This window comes from Fringilla coelebs (assembly GCF_963513975.1).
Source record: "Fringilla coelebs genome assembly, chromosome: 6".
In the NCBI taxonomy this organism is placed as follows: Eukaryota; Metazoa; Chordata; class Aves; order Passeriformes; family Fringillidae; genus Fringilla; species Fringilla coelebs.
Window position 1 is genome coordinate 40943490 of NC_140034.1, and position 21978 is coordinate 40965467.

At 38.2% G+C, this 21978-nt stretch overlaps 1 protein-coding gene across 1 annotated transcript in view; it reads right to left on the bottom strand.

Annotated features, from left to right (window-relative positions):
* The window catches only part of EXT2 (exostosin glycosyltransferase 2), a 73423-nt gene that overhangs the window by 45312 nt on the left and 6133 nt on the right, over positions 1–21978 (bottom strand). The window contains exons 4-7 of the mRNA XM_084207272.1: positions 20489–20605; positions 16921–17116; positions 13473–13612; positions 12473–12566 (exon numbers count right to left, since the gene is read on the bottom strand). Of these exons, the coding sequence (XP_084063398.1) occupies positions 12473–12566; positions 13473–13612; positions 16921–17116; positions 20489–20605 (547 nt within the window). The remainder of the gene's footprint in view (positions 1–12472; positions 12567–13472; positions 13613–16920; positions 17117–20488; positions 20606–21978) is intronic.

The following is a 21978-nucleotide window of genomic DNA, read 5'->3' on the forward strand; positions in this document are numbered from 1 at the left end:
GGTTTAGACTAAGGAACTTATAAACCCAAGTTCCCAAATTTTTCTGCTTATAAATAGTAATCTGCACCCTCTTTCTGTACTGTTTTATTTTTCCTACATCTGGTTCCCTGTTCCAACAGCTTCCTTGCTGATCACACATACTACTTTTAGTATGCAGTTCTCCAGCAAAGATGATACCAGCTCATATCAGCTAAAACCAGTGATATGTTTAGGGTTTTTACACAGGCTTACAAGAAAGCCTCAGAAGACTTTATACTATTAAGAATTAAACAGTATTTTGTTGTTTCTAGAAAATTGTAAGATTTTGGGATTAAAAAAAAATGCTTGATTGGTTTAGGACCCTTGGTGATATCACTCAATCACATTCAACCTAAGGCTGGCTGGCTCATTCTCTCTGTAATCAGTGCAGGGAAAAATAGGGACCTCTGGTACCTTAAAATAACTTCCAATAAATCCATTCTTCTCTTAATAATGGATCATGAGAGGATAAAATAAGTGACTAGCTGTAGGCCATGGTCCTTCTTCCCCTTAAAGCTCTGTCTTCAATAGGGACCTGAAGTAGTCTCATTTTTCCCAGAGAGGCATGAAGATTTGAAATGCAAATCTAGGTTACATTTTTCAAAAACAACTCACAGCCCATGAAAAACAGTAAGACAGCTATACTCTGAAAAGTTATCTTTCTTTTGGGGTGCCAGCACAATTACATGAAACTGAAGGTTAACTCTTTAGAAATTGCAAGTAAAAATTTGTTTCTTGTCCCCATACATGGATTATGTAGGAATTTTAAAAGCTAATCCATTAAATCAATTAAATACTGGTAAAATCATGCTAACTTGACTGAAACTGCAAAGTTTCCTGATTTTTATGTTTCCATAGACTATCAGATTAAAAGCATCTTTCAATTCAACCTAAACTGGCTGTGTTGCATCTGTTTCTCACTGCAGACCTATCCAAGAAAAAGCAGTAGTGCAGACAGTATATGAAGAGTGCTCAGAGTAACAGCATGTCACCTCTAAAGCTAAAAATGGAGATAAGCAAGGAACTGAAGTTTCAGAGGCCCATGATCACTTCAGACAAAGACTAATCCATAATTCAGCATTGGGGTTATCTGACTCTCAAACCAGAAGTTCCTCTGCAAGGAAAAAAAGAGGCATGAGCAGCAGAACAATGCAGAGCACACACTGTTTCCAGTTAACTAAGGTTTGCTCCCAATGGAATCTGACATCATTATTTTAATATTATTTCTGAACTTTCATTCCATGCTACTGAGTTACACACAATTCTCAAGTAAAGCCTTTAGTGTACTCAATTAATCTATTTAACTTATACAAATTATATGAGTGGCCTAAAGAGGAATATTCCTTAATTACAAGACACTTCAGCAGTACAAGCAAACAAATCAATAATTTGTATCATTACAGTTAAATATTTAAAGAAAGGGATTCTAGACAGACATTTGATGGTGCTGGATTTTATTGTAATTCAGCTTCAAAAACAATGTCTTCAAAAGTGAAGCAGTAAGTGAATTTAATTCTTTGGCTCAATATACCTTGCTGCAGTAATTTCAGCTATGAAACAAGTACATTTGCCTCCTTCAGATACAACAGAGAGTGAAAACTGAATCTTTCCATTATCCAAATTTCTTTTTTTCCTTTTTCTTTTTGAAGCTGCCAATTCATAAGAAGACAGAGGTCAGAGTTCGAAATGCTAATCTTACTCTTCAGATAGCAGCCACTTGGGAATAACTCACTTCCACTCACTCTCAGTTTTATTGCTGGAGACTACTTGCTGACTCTTCGAAGAGTTAAAAGAAAATGTTAGTGCAAGCTCAGATATTAAAACTAAGCTTCTTGCACTGCAGCCTTCCTCAGATTCTCTTCTTTGGTGCTTTTAAAGAATCACATCAATTGTAGTAATCCATACATACAACACATACTGTGCATATACAAGAATGGCTCTTAGAAGCTTATCTGGTAAAGTTAACATTTTCACTCTTGCCTCCACACTTTCACGTAACTTTGGGAGTTTGAGGAATTTTTTAATTTGTTTTAGGGGTGGTGAGTTTTGCAGGCTTTCTTGCTTTGGTGTTTCTAAGGTTTTCATCTTCTCATGAAGAGCCTTCTTCTGCTTAAATACATGACACAAAAGAAGGTATTGTCAATAAAAGTTTTCATTCTCTCTCATTAAATGGCAACTTTTTATATTGTTTTGAAATCCTGCAATATCTTTACCCTTAAAATACAGGTTTCCACTATTCCTTGTCCTAGTAATAACAACTTAATTCTAAAAATAGCAAGAACACAAGACATGAATAGATAAAAATATCCCTTAGCACTGGTGCTCTCCCCTCCCTCCATATATTTCTGCACCTCAAACTTGCTTCTTTGATTAATGAGTATGTCAACTTAGCAACTCTGTCGCAGAAGGCAACATTGTACCAGCCAGGGAACCTGACTTACTGTCCTGGCACCCTACAAATCCATGGTCAAAATACTTTTCAGTTATGGAGCCAAGAAACAGATACTAGCACTATGAGCAGCAAGGAACCCACCCCATTCTCAGCTGTGGCTGGGAATACTGTTACAAAGTATGGAGACAGAGCCAGCAAAGAAAGCAGCAGGATGAGAGGAAAAAAGGACAAAAACAAAAAAAACCAAAAAAAACCCAAGAAAAACACCACCCCACAAGCAAACAAAACCCCAAAGTTTCATGCAGCATTTACAGCTTTAAAAACATTTGATATTAAAAAATGACTACAATTTTCTGAATTTCCTTTGCTCCCAAAGAGCTTTCAGTTTGTCTTCCTATTTACAATGCAAATGGCATGTGTTGACACCATAAAAATAACACAGCTGAAAAAGAGCAATAGATACTATTATAGCTTCCAGATAAGCCATTATATCTACATAGTCATGAATAATGATGTAAAGACACAAAAAGTAGCCCACTCTCTTCCCTCCAGTTTCCAGGAGTTTGCATGGCTCTGTAATTACTCCAATTTCACCAGATCATTACTGCAAAGGAAGTGGCAGGCACGCCGAACCTGGGGAGCAGTCAAAAATACTTGAACCTATATCATCCTTATTATGATGTTTGTTCTCGACACACACAACATAAAACCAGACCTACAGTGAGCTAGAATTATGCTATCACTGATTCAACAGCAGTCAGGAAAATAACAGAAAACAAATATATATCTAAGTAATTGCAGGGAACATTCAACTACTGCATGCCCAGAAGTTGGGGGGTGGGAAGATGTTTTATCCACATTTCTTGACAAGTGATGGACAGCTCCTGAAACTGAAAGCAATAGGTTTCTAGTCCTAGGGGTATTGCCTTCAAATATGTCTATGTTCTCAGGGTAGATCAGTTTTCCCTGCTGCAGGCATCCTGCTGAGAGGTGAGGTCCCAAGCAAAACACAGGAATCTGACTGCAAGTCTTTGAGGTGGCAGGAGCCAAGGGAGGTTCAAAGACAAGGCTGGCTGGTGGGCAGCACCTCTGAGTACTGCTGAGGTTAGAGGTTAGTAAAGCAGGAGCCACTGGCCAATAAAACAGTGTTTGGAGAGCCCACCCTATAGATAAATTGGGGATCTGTTTACACCTTTCCCAGCTTTCTGAGTTACACACACTGATGCTTCCCACTGTGATCTTGTCCTGTGTCCACCAGCATCTCCCTCCCTCGGCAGCTGCCCTGCTCTCTGCTGGTTGGCTTTATAGCATAGCTAAAGGATGCTTGGAAACTTTTAATCAGCATCCAGCATCAAAAATAAATAAATAAAAGCACAACTGCTTTTATTTGTGTCAACTGCTGCAATAAGATCTGGCTTGTTTGAGATTTCCCATGACTGCTGTACTAATGCTGGGAGAATAGAAGCTTAAATTCCCTTGATTAGAGAAGCTAAACACAAAGCAAGTCCAGTGCCAATCATACACATGAAAGGACAGCTTTTTGAAGGACGAAAAAAAAAACTAGGTAAGGTTACCGCCATATTATAGCTGTCAAAAATCAGCACATACCTCAATTTCAGAGCTTAAGCTCTATACCAGGAAGAACTTGCCCTTTTGATGAAGGCATGTTTTGCTCAGTTTCCTGTAAGCTATACAGCTCTGTTTTATATAAGCACAAACATAACACATATACCCCCATAAACACAGTTCTCAACACTGGACAACTTTAACCACAGACATTACTGCCAGCATTGCTTGAATACAAATACATCTTACTGACTTCTCTGAGGATAAAAGCTGAAGGACTGGCAGTCATGAGGGTTTTTCCACATCTACTGGAAAAATTCCATTTAGGACATGGCACTGCTTTCTTCCTCCACATCTTAAAAATAACTGATCTTAGCTTGAGCCATATAAAAATACATTATCCTTCTGGCTCAAGCTGCACATGGTGTATGGCTATCTGATGAAATGGCGAAGGTGAATAGTAACTGCAGGTTGTGATAATACTATATGGTAGTCACACCACAATGAAACAGGATTGAAAATAAACTTACATGAAAAAAATCACTGAAAGACATCAACAAGAGTTATTTATTTCTTCCTGGAAAACATCTGGAATAGCATTTACAGTATGAAGGCAAACTTCTATCCATGATTCCCTACTCCAACATTAGCATCTGAGGATATTAGCACACCCTCTACAATCCTTCTGCCCATAGCATCTCTACAGAACTAAGTCACCAGAATTCAATGACAACTAATGCCAGCTGCCGTTTTAATTTCTAAAGAGCATTCAAAGTTGTAGCTAATTTAAAAAAAAAAAAAAAAAAAGGAAAAGGAACAAGCCAAACCTCAGATACAAATTACAGCATTTGAAAACCAAGGGACATTACAGTATATTCCTAAAACAGCCAACTATTCAGTTTGCAAAAAAGATGCATAACTTTCCTACCTCCAGGCATCTAAGAAACTATTCAATATATCTGCATAATTTACAGACAAAGATTAAAGGAAAAACTGGCTGAAGATTATCTGGCAGTAAATTGTTTCTATAGAAAACGTAAGACCTTTCTAGTTTAAAAGCCAGATGCTCCTACTGTCTTGTAAGATACATTTGATAAGGTCATTAAAACAGGATCTAGATTTCCAAATTCCATTATTATTATTATTATTATTTGACCTTGCAAAGTTATTTACATATCTACTCATCAGTAAAATGGATACAAGACCAAGGTGTATTTACTATTCTATTCAATATACTCACATGCAAACTACTACAGCAATGCAGTGTATTTATGCTATATAGATAAATGCTAAAGTTGTAATACTGTCCATAATTAAAGGGGGCAAACAAAGCAAGCAGCTGCTGCTTTGATAAGGAATGCGATGTGGTACAGACTCTACAGCAGCAGAGGGAAAGCACAGAGTAACAAAGAAAGAGTGCAACACCAGCAGGAGATATGCTTAATCATCCAATTGTCTGCTTCATGTGCATGACAGCTTCATGTGCATGACAGACTATTTGCAAATATTCTTTCTAAAAGCACATGCCTTTCCAATTTCTGGATCATCTGGGTGATCTGTAGTCTATTCAAGTTGTGCATAGCAATCTGCAAAGGGTATCCAAAAATCCACTGTGCAACATGATACAGACTCTTAAAGCACAGATTCTTAAAATCTAATCTGAAACCCAAAATAAAATTGTCTTAGAATAGCATAATTTTCCTTGTACAGTTAAGTTTAACCTTTTACTGTTTAGAAGCTGCCAATGTAGATACAAAAGCAACCCAAATGTATCCTATAAAAATTATACATAGAGGTGCTGATTGATCTCAAATTTCAGAGCCCTTTCTCAGAGATGCCACGAAGACAGTTTCCTTCATTCTGAAAAACAACAAGGCAGGACAGACAAGAAGAAAAAAAAATCTAGGATAAGGATACTCTCTGCAACAACTGAAGGGAGAGGGGAGCAGTGAAGGTCTCATATATAAATGCCAAGGATTCTACAACTCCCATGGTGATCCTGGCAGTAAGCCAGGAAAAAGTTTTTTTTCTTTCCTTTGCTGTTTGCAGCAACAAATCTTTCCTCTGGGGGAGGGGTGAGAGGGCTGGAACTACCTTCACTGCATCTGATAAGATGGCAAATTGTCCAGGCCTGACATTTATGGGGGACCCAGAGCTTCACTGAAGCACTCTGGGAGGATTAAAGCAGGGTTAGGCTCTGCAGTCACACTCCTTAAAATGCTACAAATGGCAGACAGATGAAAGTTTTCTTAAATTTGATAATGATGATTCTACAGAACCCAGAGACAGAAGCTGTCCCTTGTCAGGGAAAGAACTGCAGCTGTACATTTAATATTCTCATTAAAAGTACTTGTAAAAGCCTAAGTATGCTCAAAGAGCATCTAGTGTCCAGATATTGAAATGAATTTCTGTTTAATTGGTTAACAAGAACTAAATCCCATCTCTTTCATGTAAGCTGCACCACCCACAGGAAAACTCCACCACCCATTTGCTTTAACTCTATCCAAGACCATTTCACTGCAAGAATGGGATGTTTCACACGCTGGCAGTGATTGCCTGGAGCCAGCAGAAAGGCTCATATAGCTGTCAGCAAGCCGATAAGAGTTGAAATTACTCTACAGAGCCCTCTTTAAAGAAGAGCCAAAGAAGCACATTAAATGAAAGGGAGGAGGGTCAGAAAAGCCAGCCACTCATGTTGTTTTAACGTGGCACTAAAACAAGTCATTGATTTATGCTTGTGTCTTCAGCTCTGTTTGACCTGGAGTCTGAACTTCTCTTCAGTTCAGGGCCGAGGCACATGGGATGTGCCCAAGAAAAACCACAACAGCTTGTCCAGGTATCCCAACTGTGGGAACAAACACTGAAAGCTACATGCTTTCTATCCCAAATTTTTACCCTGAATTTACATCCTGTTTTAGCCTTTAATTGTCCATTCAGGCTAAAAAGCACAAAAGGTTGTGATTATCTAAAACTTTAATTAATGAAAAGCAAGAATGGTACATGGCCACTATTTAAGAGGGTACCTTTTGGGGCTTCAGGAAAGTGAATTACATTCACTCAAAAAAGGAAACTATACATCACTTTCAATAGTCTCCCACTGAAGTGTTTGGCAGCCAGTGAAGTCAAGGTGCATTTTAAAAACCACTGATTATCTGACATTATTACACAAGGCAATATAATACTAAAGTCTTTTGTAAACATGAGTCCTGAAGCTGCCAGGTCTGACCAAATGGCCTTCTGCTCCCACATTCTCCCTCTGACAGAGCTCCACAGCAGGTACCTTAGGAATCCCCCCCTCCCACAGACAGAGCGGGCATAAGCCACCACTTCCTCAAAGTACTCTCCAGCTTCCAGAAGTCTGCAATGTAGAAACTTTTCAGCCAGAGGGTGTATCCTTGCATTCATCTCTGACAGATTTTCCTTCTCTGGATTTCTTCATTCTGCCTATTATGTCAATAAAACCCCTTCACTCACACAAAATTATGAAGCAGGGATTCTCATAGACTACCTCTTAGTTCTGTGAGATCAACTCTTTTTTTTTTTTGACCAGATTCCAAATAATAAAAGTACTGTGAAAGATCAAATGAAATTGTATCCAACAATGTACAGTCACATCCATTTACTTTTTCATTACCTTCTTATTTTTTAGTTCTGTATTATATTCATGCTTCATCATCACCAATCATTCATTTTCAAGATGAAGAGTGTTACACTATTTCATCAGTCTTCTCTTGAAACTTTTGATCACATTTGATCTATTACATAATTTTCAAGATGGGAGAACCATAACTACAAACTGTATTCATGGTGCAGTCATACAACAGATTTACATCGTGGCACAATATTTTCCATCTTGTTCTCTATCTCTTTTCTAAAAATTATTTGTATTTTTTTAACATAACTGACTGGGGAATTTATACTTTCACATAACTACTACAGCGCTTAATTCTTTTCCAAATGATTGCAGCTAGTTGACAGGCCAAAACTGCCTATGAGAAGGCTGTTTTAAATTGCATATATACCCCTTCATATACTGAATTTAATTTATCCCTCTATCATTTGGCCATTTTGTACCTGAATTTCTGTGGCCTAAGGTGTGCCAGTTCCCAATAAAACCTTTCCCAAAGCAGATAATTCATAATGGATAAATTCAAGTGGTTTTCTATAACTTAACTCAAGCTGCAAAGTTTCTCTTTTAAGGCCATGTTATTCTGGGGTACTTAAGTCCTACACAGGTGCCCAGCTTCAGGGAATTTCTTATCTCTAACCTCTCCACTTCTCTGTAAGTTTGGCTGAAATTGGGCACTAACAGAAATCAGAAGAGAAATCAGCATGCACATTGTATATGATGATACATACACATTTCCCTTGAAAACCAGAATGAAAAGAATTTCCACACTTAACAACACAGCTCATCATCCTTGTGCCATCAGAGCACACAAAGTCATCCAGTCTTCTAGAACAGATATGAATTCAAAAGTTTTATTTCTGGGAGATAGGGAGCGTTATAAAGTCAAAAAGGAACAGGCACACAAAGCCACTTTTTGAATAAACTCCTTACCTAAAATCTCTTCAGGGAGAAAGAATACCTAAATAAACAGAAGAATGAGTCTTCTATTCCCACTACATGGTACTTCTGTATTCTGATTCTATGCCTTAATGAGTCTATCCATGCTAAAAGAGTTCTAAGCATGTTGGTATTGAGTAAACATAAATACTTACAAGATGCCTGTATATTCGTATAGACAGATTCATCTCACAAAAAGAGGGTGAAAAAAGCACAATGGCTGAGATATAAGCTGAGGAAAAGTTTCACACTAATTAAAAACATTTATATATCAACTACAGTGCTGACACATGTTTCCAGAGACTAACATCTTCCAGAGCATAACCTTAAAAAAAAAAAAAAAGAAAAAAAAAATCCCACCAAAACCTGTTGCAAGGGAAACTATACAAGGCATGAGACAAGGCGATACCAGCAAAGTTTGTTTTGCTTTTTTTTTCCTTTATCTATTTCACTCTGCAGGAGCAAGACAAAATTTCAAATCTTACTTTCTATCATACAGGCCCCTTACACCTACTGCTTCCCCTCCACTTCTAGAACTTTGCTATTACCTGGATGCTGGTTGAGGTGCAGATAAAATGAAAGCATAGGATGCAGCATCAAGTCTGTGCAGCTAAGCTGCTTATCAACTTGCCTCTGGGCACTTCTGCCAGTGTTTCAGACTCCATATGGAACTATTTGTGAGAGAGGGATGGATCAAGGAAGCTTCAAAAAAAATGAGAATGACGATATTACTGTAGAAAACTGACAAGACAGCAATCCCAGAGATACATAAGTTTCATCCAGATTGCTATTAATTTCAGCAGCTCAATCAGCAGAGGCAGGTTTTGATGGTCAAAATGTTACAGTTTATAAGAGCTATTATTATTTTATTTATTATGGGAGAATCTGGTTTTCAGGGACACAGGCTGTACCTGCAGTATTGAAAATATGTATCAATTTTTTACAACTAGACTAGGCTACAGGCACAGAAGCTATTCCCTTTTGTGAGGACAGACAGGAAACTGGACTGGCAATTGTTGGGAGCAAACTGTTCCGCAAGTTTAACAATAAAAGCATAAGTTAATATATTTGATCTCCAGAGACCTCAGTGCAATCAGGGATGATGTAGGATAGTAGAATTATTTTTAATTTCCCACACTCAAGCTCTGCTCAAACCAATTAATTTCTTTCCCAGGTTATACCACGTACAGTCTGACAAAAAGCTGAGCAAAATAAAATTGTGTTGTAGGAAATCACAGCTGAGGTCATACCAGCCACAGATCCTGGCAGATGATGTCTCCAAAACTGAAACTCTTGTATTTTATCCTCTTCATGACAGTGTTATATGATGTCCATGACAAGTGTACAAACTGGACGAACACACTTTCAATATTCTTATATAACTTAAATGTAATGACTTCTCTCTACAAGACTTCCTCTCTTGCCCAGCCAATATATAGCTAGAAGTATCTCCAGAAAGAAAGAAAAAAAATATGCATAGAGAAAATTTTACTCATTAAAAGCAGACAACCTGAAAAAAATTATATACAGGTATATGTAGGTGTGTGCTCATATGTTTTATAAGCACACACCTTAAAAAAATTATATACAGGTATGTAATCAACTTGAAAAAGTTATATACAGGTATATGTAGGTGTGTGCTTATATGTTTTATATGTTTATGTCTATATTTTAAGCTTGATGTATGATCTCCAGAGAATCTCCTGTGATAAAACACTGCAAAAAAGTACAAATTAATCAACAAAGAAAACTGGAAAGCTAACATTTACAGTAATATATGTTTTAATTTTGATGTTTTCCAAATAAGGATAAAAATTATATCATAAGACAACCACTGAAACCAATGCAGTTGGACAGCAAGGCCTTAATCCCACAACCCCCCAAAAAGTCTGACAGATATGATAAATGCACGCTTCAGCAAGGAGAAACTCAGAGCAAGGATTTGTTCTATTTGCCTAGAAAAAGATGATCTCAACCATACATGTCAGGTTAGTGGTAGTCCACACAGTATCAGTCATTAAGCACTTTTCACCATACTCGATGGCTAGAACACAGAACACCTATCAGCAAGGGAATTTCAGGGATTTTGCCTTGTAAATAAGGCTGACAGGACATGAAATGTATGGACAACATGTTTAAGTATCCTCAGTACACAAATAGAAATAAATTCACAAAGATTAAAGACCTTGTGAATTCATCCTGTTACTTTTACTATCAAAACACACAACAAAAGCAACAAGATGTGAGAAGCTTTAGAAAAACAAATCACACCTTCAGTCAATAGAATCATATTTTCCAATAATGTTCAGTGGTGTTTTGAACCCAGTGACAATGACTACTGCAAACCATGTATAATCCAATAAAATTCACTCTGAACAGAGATTTTATCTGTTATGAACACTAAAATATCATCTATTTTAAGTTAATTTTATACAGTTACAGGTAATATAAATAATGTATATATAATCCAAATTCAGAGGGTTATTGTTGGTTTGTTTAGTTGTGAATATTTAGGATGTTTAGGGGGTTTGCTCCTTTGTCTTTATTTTGTTGGCTTTTTTTTACAGATGAGTTGCCTGATTTCATACTTTAGTGTTTAAGGTGTCCATAATGTCATGTGCATTGTCCATAGCTGGAAAACACGATCCTGAAATGATTATTTTACATTATCAGTGAAATAGTCAACAAGAAAGCTATTGCACACTTTGACAGACTATTAATATCAGCTTTAAAGCTTTATTAGGCAAAACTCCCTAGTGTTGACATCTCTAAACCAAAAATCACATCTCTAGAAGTTGTAACACCAAGGTTACTTTCTCACCTCCTGGTTTTGGTGGCACATTGGTACTGCCAGCAGGCCTCATCAAAATGGTTCATTTATGTGAAGGCACTAAGGAGAAAGGAGACCCCTGATGGCTGCTGTGGTATTTGCAGACCCAGAACAGAATGAAGTGAAACTGGCAACAGAATTCAGGTGTGAAAGATATTTAGATCTAAATTTGCGTCTATTTTCTCCCCATATATCACTATTAATATACACTGTGCAGCTTTCAGCACTGCCTAAGTAGAAATAACTAGAGTGTTGTAGGCTACATTCTAAGAAAAGGTCTTGGGTCACTTTTTACAAGGACCATACAAAGGACCACTTTATCACTAAAGTTGTGTAAGGGAATTTCAGACACATGACTTCACAATTCTTGCAGAAATTTGACTACAGAAATTCCATGCATTTTGAAAAGTCACTCGAAATCAGATAGTCAACTTTTTCCTTAAATACCTAGCTCTTACTTCTTCTATGATTTTCCTGATGAGGAACTGAGGCAGTGATAAGAGTACCATCTGGCCTTATAACAATATATGCTCAGGTACAATAAGATGTCAAGGATGAAATATCCTAGATACAAGTGCACATTAACATGTTAATATCCTCTTTGGTGGCCTGACAGTTCATGGTCTCAGCTCTTGATGTCATCAAATAAGAAAAATCTCTCTCAGAGGAATTGTCAATGTAGATAAAATACTTTAAATGTTTTGGACTTAATGCTCCCCTCAACTTTAGTTTTAAATAACTAAAATCTTTCTACAAACCAAAGCTTCCCTAGAAATAAACACAGACTCTTGAACTTCTTTACTACAATTTAAATACCATGTAGAAAAATGAAACAAATATACACCGTGATTTCTTCAGAAATATGTTAATAGATGTCAGGAGGCAGTACACTCAGGGAGAGCGTCTATCCCACTGGAAAGTGATGGCAAATGCAGATGTTTAGCAGAAAGAAATAACAGGGTCCAATAATAAAAATATTAACATCAGAGTACAGTGGATATTTCTGCATTCCAACAGCTTTCAGAGCAAGGCAGGTGTATGAACCTACACTCCAACTGTAAAGCAAGGACACTAATTTGACCATGGTACGTTGCTTTACCTGTCTTTGCATCTCTTCAATCTGTCGCTGGGGGATGCTTTGCAGAATACTGTACATTTCAGGCATCTTCTCTTCAGGGATTACAACAGAAGCCCTATAAGCAAAGAAAAGAAAATATATGGCAAGGTGAGAAGAAAGAAATTCTACATTGAAAGAAGTTTTCCAAAAGAAGTTTTCATCAAAAGAGTGCTTTTCCAACCCAGAATCTTGTCCTATTTTAACAAGACATTATTCAAAAGACATGAACAAAAAGAAGCAGTCTTCTTTCAGTGTAACAAAATACTCCACAGCAGTTTCTTCCCAACACCAGCCAGTCTGCCCATAGATAATGCCACCAAAGACTGCAGACTGATCTGTCCAGACAATCAAGTAACTATGGAAAGGACAGAGATTCAGAAATCCTGAATTCCCATCTCTGGATTGCCACTGACTGGCTGTCAGCAGAATTTTTTGAATAATCAAACAGTAATAGTATACACAGTGTTATGCATCAAACAAAAAATTTTTGTACATATTATCCCCATCCCAAGATCAAGTAACTGGGCAGAGTGCATAAAAAAATAATCTACACTCCTAACAGTGCACTCAGTCACAAAGTAATGATATCCTTCCATCTCAGATGAACTTGGAAATCATGGTGCAATACAGAGACTTTGTATTTCTGTGATGCAAAATTTAGTATGTATTTTCCTTAAAAGAGCCTGAATAGAAACCAGTCCTCACTGAATTCAAGCACAAGATTATACAGCAGATCTGTTTTAGAAGAAAAAAATGATGGGCTAGAGGATAATCAAATGCTCTGTCATATCAGTCTCATTTATTTTCCTCTCCTATTTTTGATACATAATAGATCAAGGACAAAGACAGTGTGCATCTCACTCTGTATTTCATTTCCTGTAACTCACAGAACACTCAACTTATCACAGAGATTTGATTCAAATCACTGAGGCAGTGAAGTATCTCAGGCAGTAGTTCAATATACAACAGTGAGGGTACAGACCTCTTCCAGTCCAGAACCTCAGAGAAAGGCAAAATGTAGGAGTCAGCAATGATGACTGGGACACAGCCAGCTTGAAGAACATCACTCAGCACAGCCTGTCCCAGGCGGGCTCCACGTAGAACAACACAGAATGTAGACTCCTGTCAACAAATGGTATCCAACACACAGATGAGGAAAAACAGGAAATGTTTTATTTGCACTGTGTGTGTGTATTATATATGCATTATGCTTTCCTGCCCTTCCCCTCATTAAAAAAAAAACCAAAAAAAAAAAAGAAAGGAAAACTGAGTTGCTCTGTGCAATCAATATATTCTGAATTATTAGCTAATTCAAAATAATTTACAATTTTATCTTCCAGAGGCTAGGAATGAGAAATGGACTGGTAGGATGGTAGAACAATTCTGTGCTTTATTTTAACGGCCAAACTTTAAAATTCAGTTGAGAAAACTCAAGGAGAAAATTATGTTTAAAACATTTCAAAGGTTTGGCACAACAAGATAAGCAACTATTAAGATAAATTTATTTGAGTATAAACTGTATGGAGCCAACTTAATTTTCTTCTGTTATAAGGCAGTACAGCTCTATGGATGGTAAGAAAGTATCAGATTTCGTATCTCCAGTCACTTGACATGTTTGGCAGCATTTTCACATGCAAATTAAGAAATCAGGGGCTAGATAAAGCCCTTATAGGCTCCACAGTTAAAAAAACTCCAGTTACAGAACTCCAAGTATAAAGCAGTTAGCAGTGGCTCACAAGTAAACAGTGATGGACCAAGTAATCTTCCCTAAGTGCAACAGCATTCAATGTGTCCCTTAGTTAACTGAGTAGCAGAATTAAGGCCATACTTATTAGACTTCACAATACCTATGATTTTGTAGGATTAGCAGGTATAATGGATACCAGGATTAGACTTTGACATCATATGCATAAACCAACTAAGAAATACTGATACATATAGAATTCAACACGTAGAGAAAAATAGCAAACTGCACAAATATAAAGCATGGAGTAATTGGCTAAGATTTGCACTTTGCAGAAGAGGATGTTTCCTACAAAAGAACAGGCAAAGAAAAGGTATTCATGGGACAGCAATGTGGTACTGTTGATAAAAAAACCACTCCACCCACAGGTAATATTACAGTCTAAAAAGATGTACAAATGAAGAAATCTGAAGGATTCACTTACTCTTCACTGTAAAAAAAGATCTCGGAGAGAGCAGGGTTCAACCTTGGGCAATGCACTTCCAGTGGTAAGTAAAGGATGATTACTTACCTTGAAAGTATAATCTACAATGAAATATTGACTCTATTAGTGCTACCTGTTCTGAAGGAATGGGGGCAGAAGGAAGGGAGCTTCAAAGATAAAAAAAGTTTTCGCAGAGAAGAGTATAATCCATACACTCATGTCTACAACACACAAGACAAAATGCCCTGAGTTTAACCTCCAGTAGAGAAGACTTCTTGACTATGTTGCACCCACTCTGTATTTAGGGACTTTGGTTCTCACTGCCCCTGAGGAATCTTGCTACAGATTCAAGATCTCAAAATAAATGCTAGAAGAGTTCAGCTACACAACAGGGAAAATCCCAAGTCAGTATTTTCCCTAAGTTTAGGAAAGAAAAACTATAAAGTTGATACAGGGATTCCCACAGATAAGAAAACATTTTTCCAGCTTGCGTTCCATGGCCTGAAGAAAAGGAGCCAGAATGCTCAGCAGGGCAGCAAAACATCAAGATGGAACTAGGAAATACAAGGGGTTTTGCTGGCTCTTCACTTGTCTCCTGATGCAATCATAAGACCTCTGTTCATACCCAGAGAGCACTTAGAGCCTTGAAAATCTTATCCAAGAGAAGACTGCAAACAGGAAGCATTAACAACCCAGAAGTCCAAGAGTCTGTCTAGTAAGACATCTGTAAAGGCAGCACTGGAAAGGATGAACTGTGAGCCAAGTCCCCCTTCCCCCACTCTTAGACAGGAAGAGAAAGAAAAGAAGGGTGTGGGGAATGGAAGGAGCTGAGAAAATGAACACACATTTTAACCACTGACTCACTAGGTCACACAACAGCAGGTGGAAGAGACTAGTAAGTTCTGGGAGTGACAAAAAATGAAAAAAAAAAAAGCCCAGATGTGGACACACATGCTCATCTGCCCAGATAACAATTTTTTCCTGTCTAGACAAAGGTTACTATAAATACATCTCCTCACATCACCACTGTTATCAGCCAGACATTCCAAAGGGAAATGCAGGGGAAAGTATTTTAACAATCTCGGCATGTGCCAGCTCTCTTCTGAGTTATAAAATCATATATAGCAAGATATAGATAGAGATCCCCTCACTTGCCATCCTTTAGCAATTCAGTCTGTGTTTAAAGAAATAAAGCAAACAAGTTTTTTTTTTTACTCAAAGTTTAGGACTCACGGTGACCCTTTCCTCCCTCTCCTCCTCCTCCACATGGAATTTTAAATGTGTTTCCTACAAAACATAACAGGAGGGGTGGAAACTTTGGCTTTCCTCAGCTTATTTGTTATTTTACCACCATTTGCTGAAGTTCAAAGACAGATTATATGCTGGTGGCCACAGACAGAGCACAGTGGCCTATGGCATACTCACTTCACCACACTGAATGCCAAAGCACCTCTGTTAGTGAATTGCCAAGAGACACAGGGGTCTGAGAACACTATCTACTTCGCTGACACATCAAAAGGCCTCTGGAAGTTGGGCCAAGGCCATGAAACACATTTTACCTAGATGTTTTCATAGCTGCATGCTGACAAGCCTTCTAGTTCAGTCTGTCATATCAACATAGACAGTTTTGTACAATTTAACTTCTAAACTGCATACAAAAAATGTAATCTGACTAACTCTACTTAAAAGTAACACTCTTGATGTTTGAAGTTCATTTTAACCTTCTATCCAATTGACAAAGCCATCTTCAGCTCCAAGCTTCATACAGCAAGGCCTGGATTGTCATAGTTGAGAAATTAATTCCAAATTCACGCCTGCTGAAAGCCCTTTTGCCAGCTATTTTGGAAGGTGTAGATTCCAGTGTTCCTCTCCAGTTTTGAAGTGAGCAACTTTATCTGCCTCCTAAAGTTTTTCCTCCCGTTCCTCCATTTTAGTATCCCATTGCTGCTGGATTTGGCAGTATCTTTTGTGTAATTTTTTTAAGTTTACGTTACACTGTCTTGTGTTACTAAACCACCATGACCAATCTCAAATAAGCATAGTCTGCATATAAGTTTGAGCACATCGTTTTTGGCCCTCTTAAAAATAAGGATAAAATTAGGATATAATACTCAAGCTAACATAACAAATTATGCAGTTTAAAAACATATTCAGCACATTAATTAAATACAAGGAAGTACCCTACCACGGCTAAAGAGGAACAGAATCACAGCTGAGACACACACCACTGGGAAGAGGAGTCTGCAGGAGAGACAGCCTTACCTGAAGCACCTGAGGATAATCAAAGACTTGATTCTTGTAGCAGCGTTTGCGAACCGCAGGGACCCCATCTGACAGGTTGGTACATTTGTCCAGGACCAGCACTGACTCCCCATTCTCAGCCTGAAGCGCCTCCAACTCCAAGCGGTATTCTGGGTGCAGAGCCATCTGAGATGACAGAATGAAATACCTGCGAGGGCTGAAACAACACAGCCAGGTCACCTAACAGCACTGCAAGTTTACTTCCAAGATGCTCAAGAACACATTTCCTTCCATTCTGGAAAAGCAGAACAGGATTAACTAAATGTGGACAAGCTGCCAAGACCATATTTTCAGACAACACTGGAAAGGCTAATGATGAAATACAGTTAAGTCTTGGGATAGTAAGTGGCTCAACATTATTTACAATTCTGAATAAATTTATACTTGGTAAGAGTGCTTATTACATTAGAATAGGCACTTGCATTATAAACTTAGAGAAACATTATTTAACTGAAGTTTAAATCAGCCTGCTACCGATGCCAGGATCATTTGTACTTTTGTTCAGTGTTTGTGTACTAAAACAAAGTAGATAGGACACTGAGTGCTTCTAGTTTCTCCTCCCATATATGTTCTCAGGAATTTTAATTGAGAAAAGATGTTGAAGTGACAACTCAGTACTTAGCTTATTTAGTCTTGATATGGTGACAGCAGCAATAGCACAAGCTCATCTTTTTAACTGTGATTTAGCTCTGTCCCTTGGGGCATTATAGAGGCAACATTTCCATGGAAAAGTTGAAGGTCCATATGGTGTATGTTATCCCTTACACTCTCAACTCCTACCACGCTCCAGAACCAGGAATATTTAAAATGTGCTGAACACTTTAAATACTGACATGTTTAAAAACACTAATTAACACTGGAGGTAAACTATACAGGAATACAAGCTCAAATTAGGTGCTTGCTGCTTAAAAAAGTTATTCTAATACTGGAAAATGGAATGTCATATAATTGTTATACTCATCTACTTGGGTTTCCTTTTAAACCAGGTCAGCTAAAGTCAGACTGCTCCAACCACTCCCCAGTGCAAGGAACACACAGAGCGAGTGAGTGCCCTCATGCTGCCAAAAGAACACAGGAAGCACGAGGCCTGTACTTAGGATTCCAGTTCTACTCCATGTGATGCTATCTTTAATTTACAGCTCTGAAAACACACAAACACACACACTTTATAAAGTCAGACCTCTCCTGCTGCTCTTCTCACCTCTTCTACTCATTTTCATGCTGGTCACTTTAGTTGCTCCAATTAACAGATGCATAGTATTTTTTTTAAACATTCTTTCTCACAAGTCTCCAGCTGCTACCAACTTGCTACCAGCAGAAGTGTATTTTAAGAATCCAATTAAAAAGGCAAGTAAATCAAGCCCCCTCAGTTCAGCTCTGTAAGAGGCCTTAAAAAAAGGAAATAATGATACAGATGAGTGATAATAAATGCATACAACCAGCTTAAAAAAAAAGGTTTGTTCGTGTACACATTTAAAAGGAAATTTGCCTTGAAACTGTCATCACTCTATGACGCTCAAAATCTATCAGACACTGCCGCAAGAGAAAGAACATGCCATCTCCCAAGAAATAACACACACTAACGTAGTGCGATGAAAAGGTTGATCCCAAGCAAGCCTGGATTCTGGGCAGTGTGTCCCCATCCTATCCCTCCTGCAAAAGTAGTCGAGGCTGGGAACCCGTCTCACTAGTAATGCTGACTGGCCACTGGATGGCACTCCAGACACCAGGCTGCCCAAGACAATTTAAAAAAATAAATAAAACGCAGTTTTGAGAAACGGAATCTCCAACACCTTTAGTGAACACAAGACCTACTTCTCCTATTCGACCCAAAATCAGACACAGAGTTTATCTGACTACATGGACATGAGCAATATGACTGCTTCTCGCTTTACAACTGGTTCTATACGTGCTGGAGCCTATCATCACATTCCCACTCTCCAGACAGAAACACAAAGCATGCTTTCACTCTGTGTCACAACGTAGTAACACTTCAGACCTATGAACAATCAGCTGGGATGCAACCAGATGCCACTCACTGGCCTGGTGCATGGGCATCACAAGCAGGGACATAAAGGGTGTGAGCAAAGTAAACCACTGCTGCACAAGTTTGTCCTAATTGACTACATTACTGTACTTGGAGCAGCCAAGAACAACAGCAAGAGCACTGCCCTTACCAGAAAAGACAACTGAACCCAAAGACTGATAACTTTTGTGTCCAACAGAGGCTGCACCATTTCAATCACTTTTCAGTTTTGAAAATTCATATTCTCTTCAGAACACTGTAAGAAGAAAAGGACCTAAAGCTTCTACATTTGTAAACTTGATGTTCACAATGAGCAGACAGATCATTGATCCCCATTGCCTCTGTCTGCCCATCTTTTAAACCATAACAAAACTAAGAAAGTTTCACTTGTTACAGTGAAACTTTTCCAGCTGTATAATTAGAAGATTTATGAAATATAAAAATAACAACCTTCCATAACCAGTTAAAACATATCTTCCAAAGTTCTACCTCCTCTTGTTCTGAAGACATGAACAGATTAGAGAAGCCACCATTGCCAGGGTAGCTCATTTCAGTGGCTAATTACATGCTCTGAGAAAATCAGGGCTTTATTTCCCAACTTGCTTTACTTCTAACTACAAGGTTCAGGTAGGGGAGGGTTGTGTTGTTTGTGCTTATGTCTTACTCCATTACTTTAAAAAAATAAACAAATAAAATCAGTATTCTAAGCTCCAGATGTATGTATTCTCATAATCACACATACAAGTTTTCATTCTTCTTTTTTATGAGCTTAATGACAGGTCAGGTGCAAATGGTGGGTCTTACATCAGGCTGGCAACCAGTCACAGTGGGGTTCCTCAGGACTCCAGCTTAGAGCCTGAGTTCTTTCACGTCTTCTTAAAACAACCTGGACACAGGACTGGAAAGGATACTAAGTAAGTTTGTCAACAACAAAAAATTGGGAGGAGCTGTCGGCTCTCTTGAAGGCAGAGAAGACCTGCAGAGAGATCTTGACAAATCAAAAGGCTGGGCAATCACCAACAGTATGAAGTTTGACAAAGACAAGTGCCAGGCTGTACCTGGGACAGGATATACCTGGATGTACTAACAGACTTGGAAACAAAAGGCTGGAAAGCAGCCCTGTGGAAAAAGACCTGGGCAAGCTGAATATGAGTCAGCAGTGCCCTAGCAGCCAGAAGGGCTGGCCATGTCCTGGGGTGCATCAGGCAGCTGGTCAAAGGGGAAATTGTCCCACTCTGAGTCCTCTGCACAGTTTTGGGCACCACAGTATAAGAAAAGTATAAAGCTATTAGAGGGAGCAGTTGGCAATTGAACCAAGACCATCACCACTGGAACCATCAGCATTGAAAGCATAATCTATTTTAATAGCAAGAACTGTTAAAAACACCACTTCAAAATTGCCCAGGCCCACCATAAAGTTATTAGCTACATTTTTATTTCATAATCATCAATACGAAATATGATACTGAAAATACTTTGCCCAATTCATGGGAATTACTTTACCCTGGTCCTCTTTCAGGCAGATCTACTTCTCCTGACAATGGGCTGTAAACAGGAATACTGACATCGTAGCCTTGCCGGTAAGTCCAAGTGGAGAAGCCTCCGCCAGCCAACAGAGCTCTGGAAAATACAAGAAAGTAAGTTTAAACTGAGAATGTATGAAATTCAAACTCCAGTGATTCACTGCTTGTCATTACCAGAACAAGAAGACACATGCTCTGAGATAAGCTCTTCCCTCAGCATTTGTCAGCAGTATGTTTCATGCTGGTATTAGGTTGACTTTAGCTTTTGTCACCTTGGTTTACTGCTAAATTGGATCTAACCACCAACAGAGTGCTTACAATTGTGTATGATCACTGAGGAACGGACCGTTTTTGTATTAATATAGGGAAATCTAACATATTGTTGCAATTTGCAGGCCTACATAACCTAAGACAATTTTAATCTGAAGAAACACATTCTGAATTATTTACACTAGTTAAGATATTCCTTGATGCCTGTACTAAAATTGGGTATAGCACAACTTTCAAAGTGTTCAAGACAAGCTGTATTTCAGATACAAATCACAGTACAGTAACAGTGCTTAAGCATCTTACATTTGGACTTCTCAGGATGGAAAATAAAATGAAATTATTTGCAACTGTATTTTCAAAGCTATCATACTAGTGAAATCTATTTCATTTTTATATTACACAAAAATTCTATAAAGAGAAAACATGAAAACAAGAAATCTGTATGTTATGACACTAAGTTCCAACAGTAGAGGTTGCTTGCGACACTATATGCTAGAAAGCATGGGAATAATCAAGGACTGATAAATTAAAATGCAATTCAACAGGATGACCTGCATCGTGCCTTTTCCTATATAGGACAACCTTTTGCCATACAGAAGTGCTTTAAGAAACAGAAGAGAACAATATGTATAGAAGAAAGCAGAATATCATGCAGAACTGCAGAAAAAAAAAAAAGGTTTGCTACTATCTCCTATCACAAACCGAGCCTCTTTGAAATATGCTAGCAGAGGACGACAGTTTTTCTGTTAGACATTTCATGTCCAGTGACCAGGTGGCATCAGGAACATGTCATCCTAGTTCTAAAGGAAGCCCAGATTCAGATTCTTTTTTGAGACTTCTCAAAGAGCAGATCAAACTTTCAGTCCTTTGTCACTCAACAGGAGGGTGTGCTCTACTTTTAGCTGCTTCTGGGATACTGGTTCTGCTTAAGGTACCATATTTCTCAATTCCAGTTTGTCTCCTTCTCTGTGGAAAGGAGCAGGACACAAATACATTACTAGACAAGGGACTAAAGAAAGGATCTTGAGGAGCTGTACCCATTGTTGCAGCTGTGATTACAGTGAGAAGCCTTACTGTCCCAGTTCAGGTCAGAGCAGGCACAGGTCTCAGTAATCAGGACACACACAGGAACAAAAAGTCAATATGAGACTGGAAGAGGCACCAACAATCCCTTAGCTAATATTCTTGTTTTCAGATATC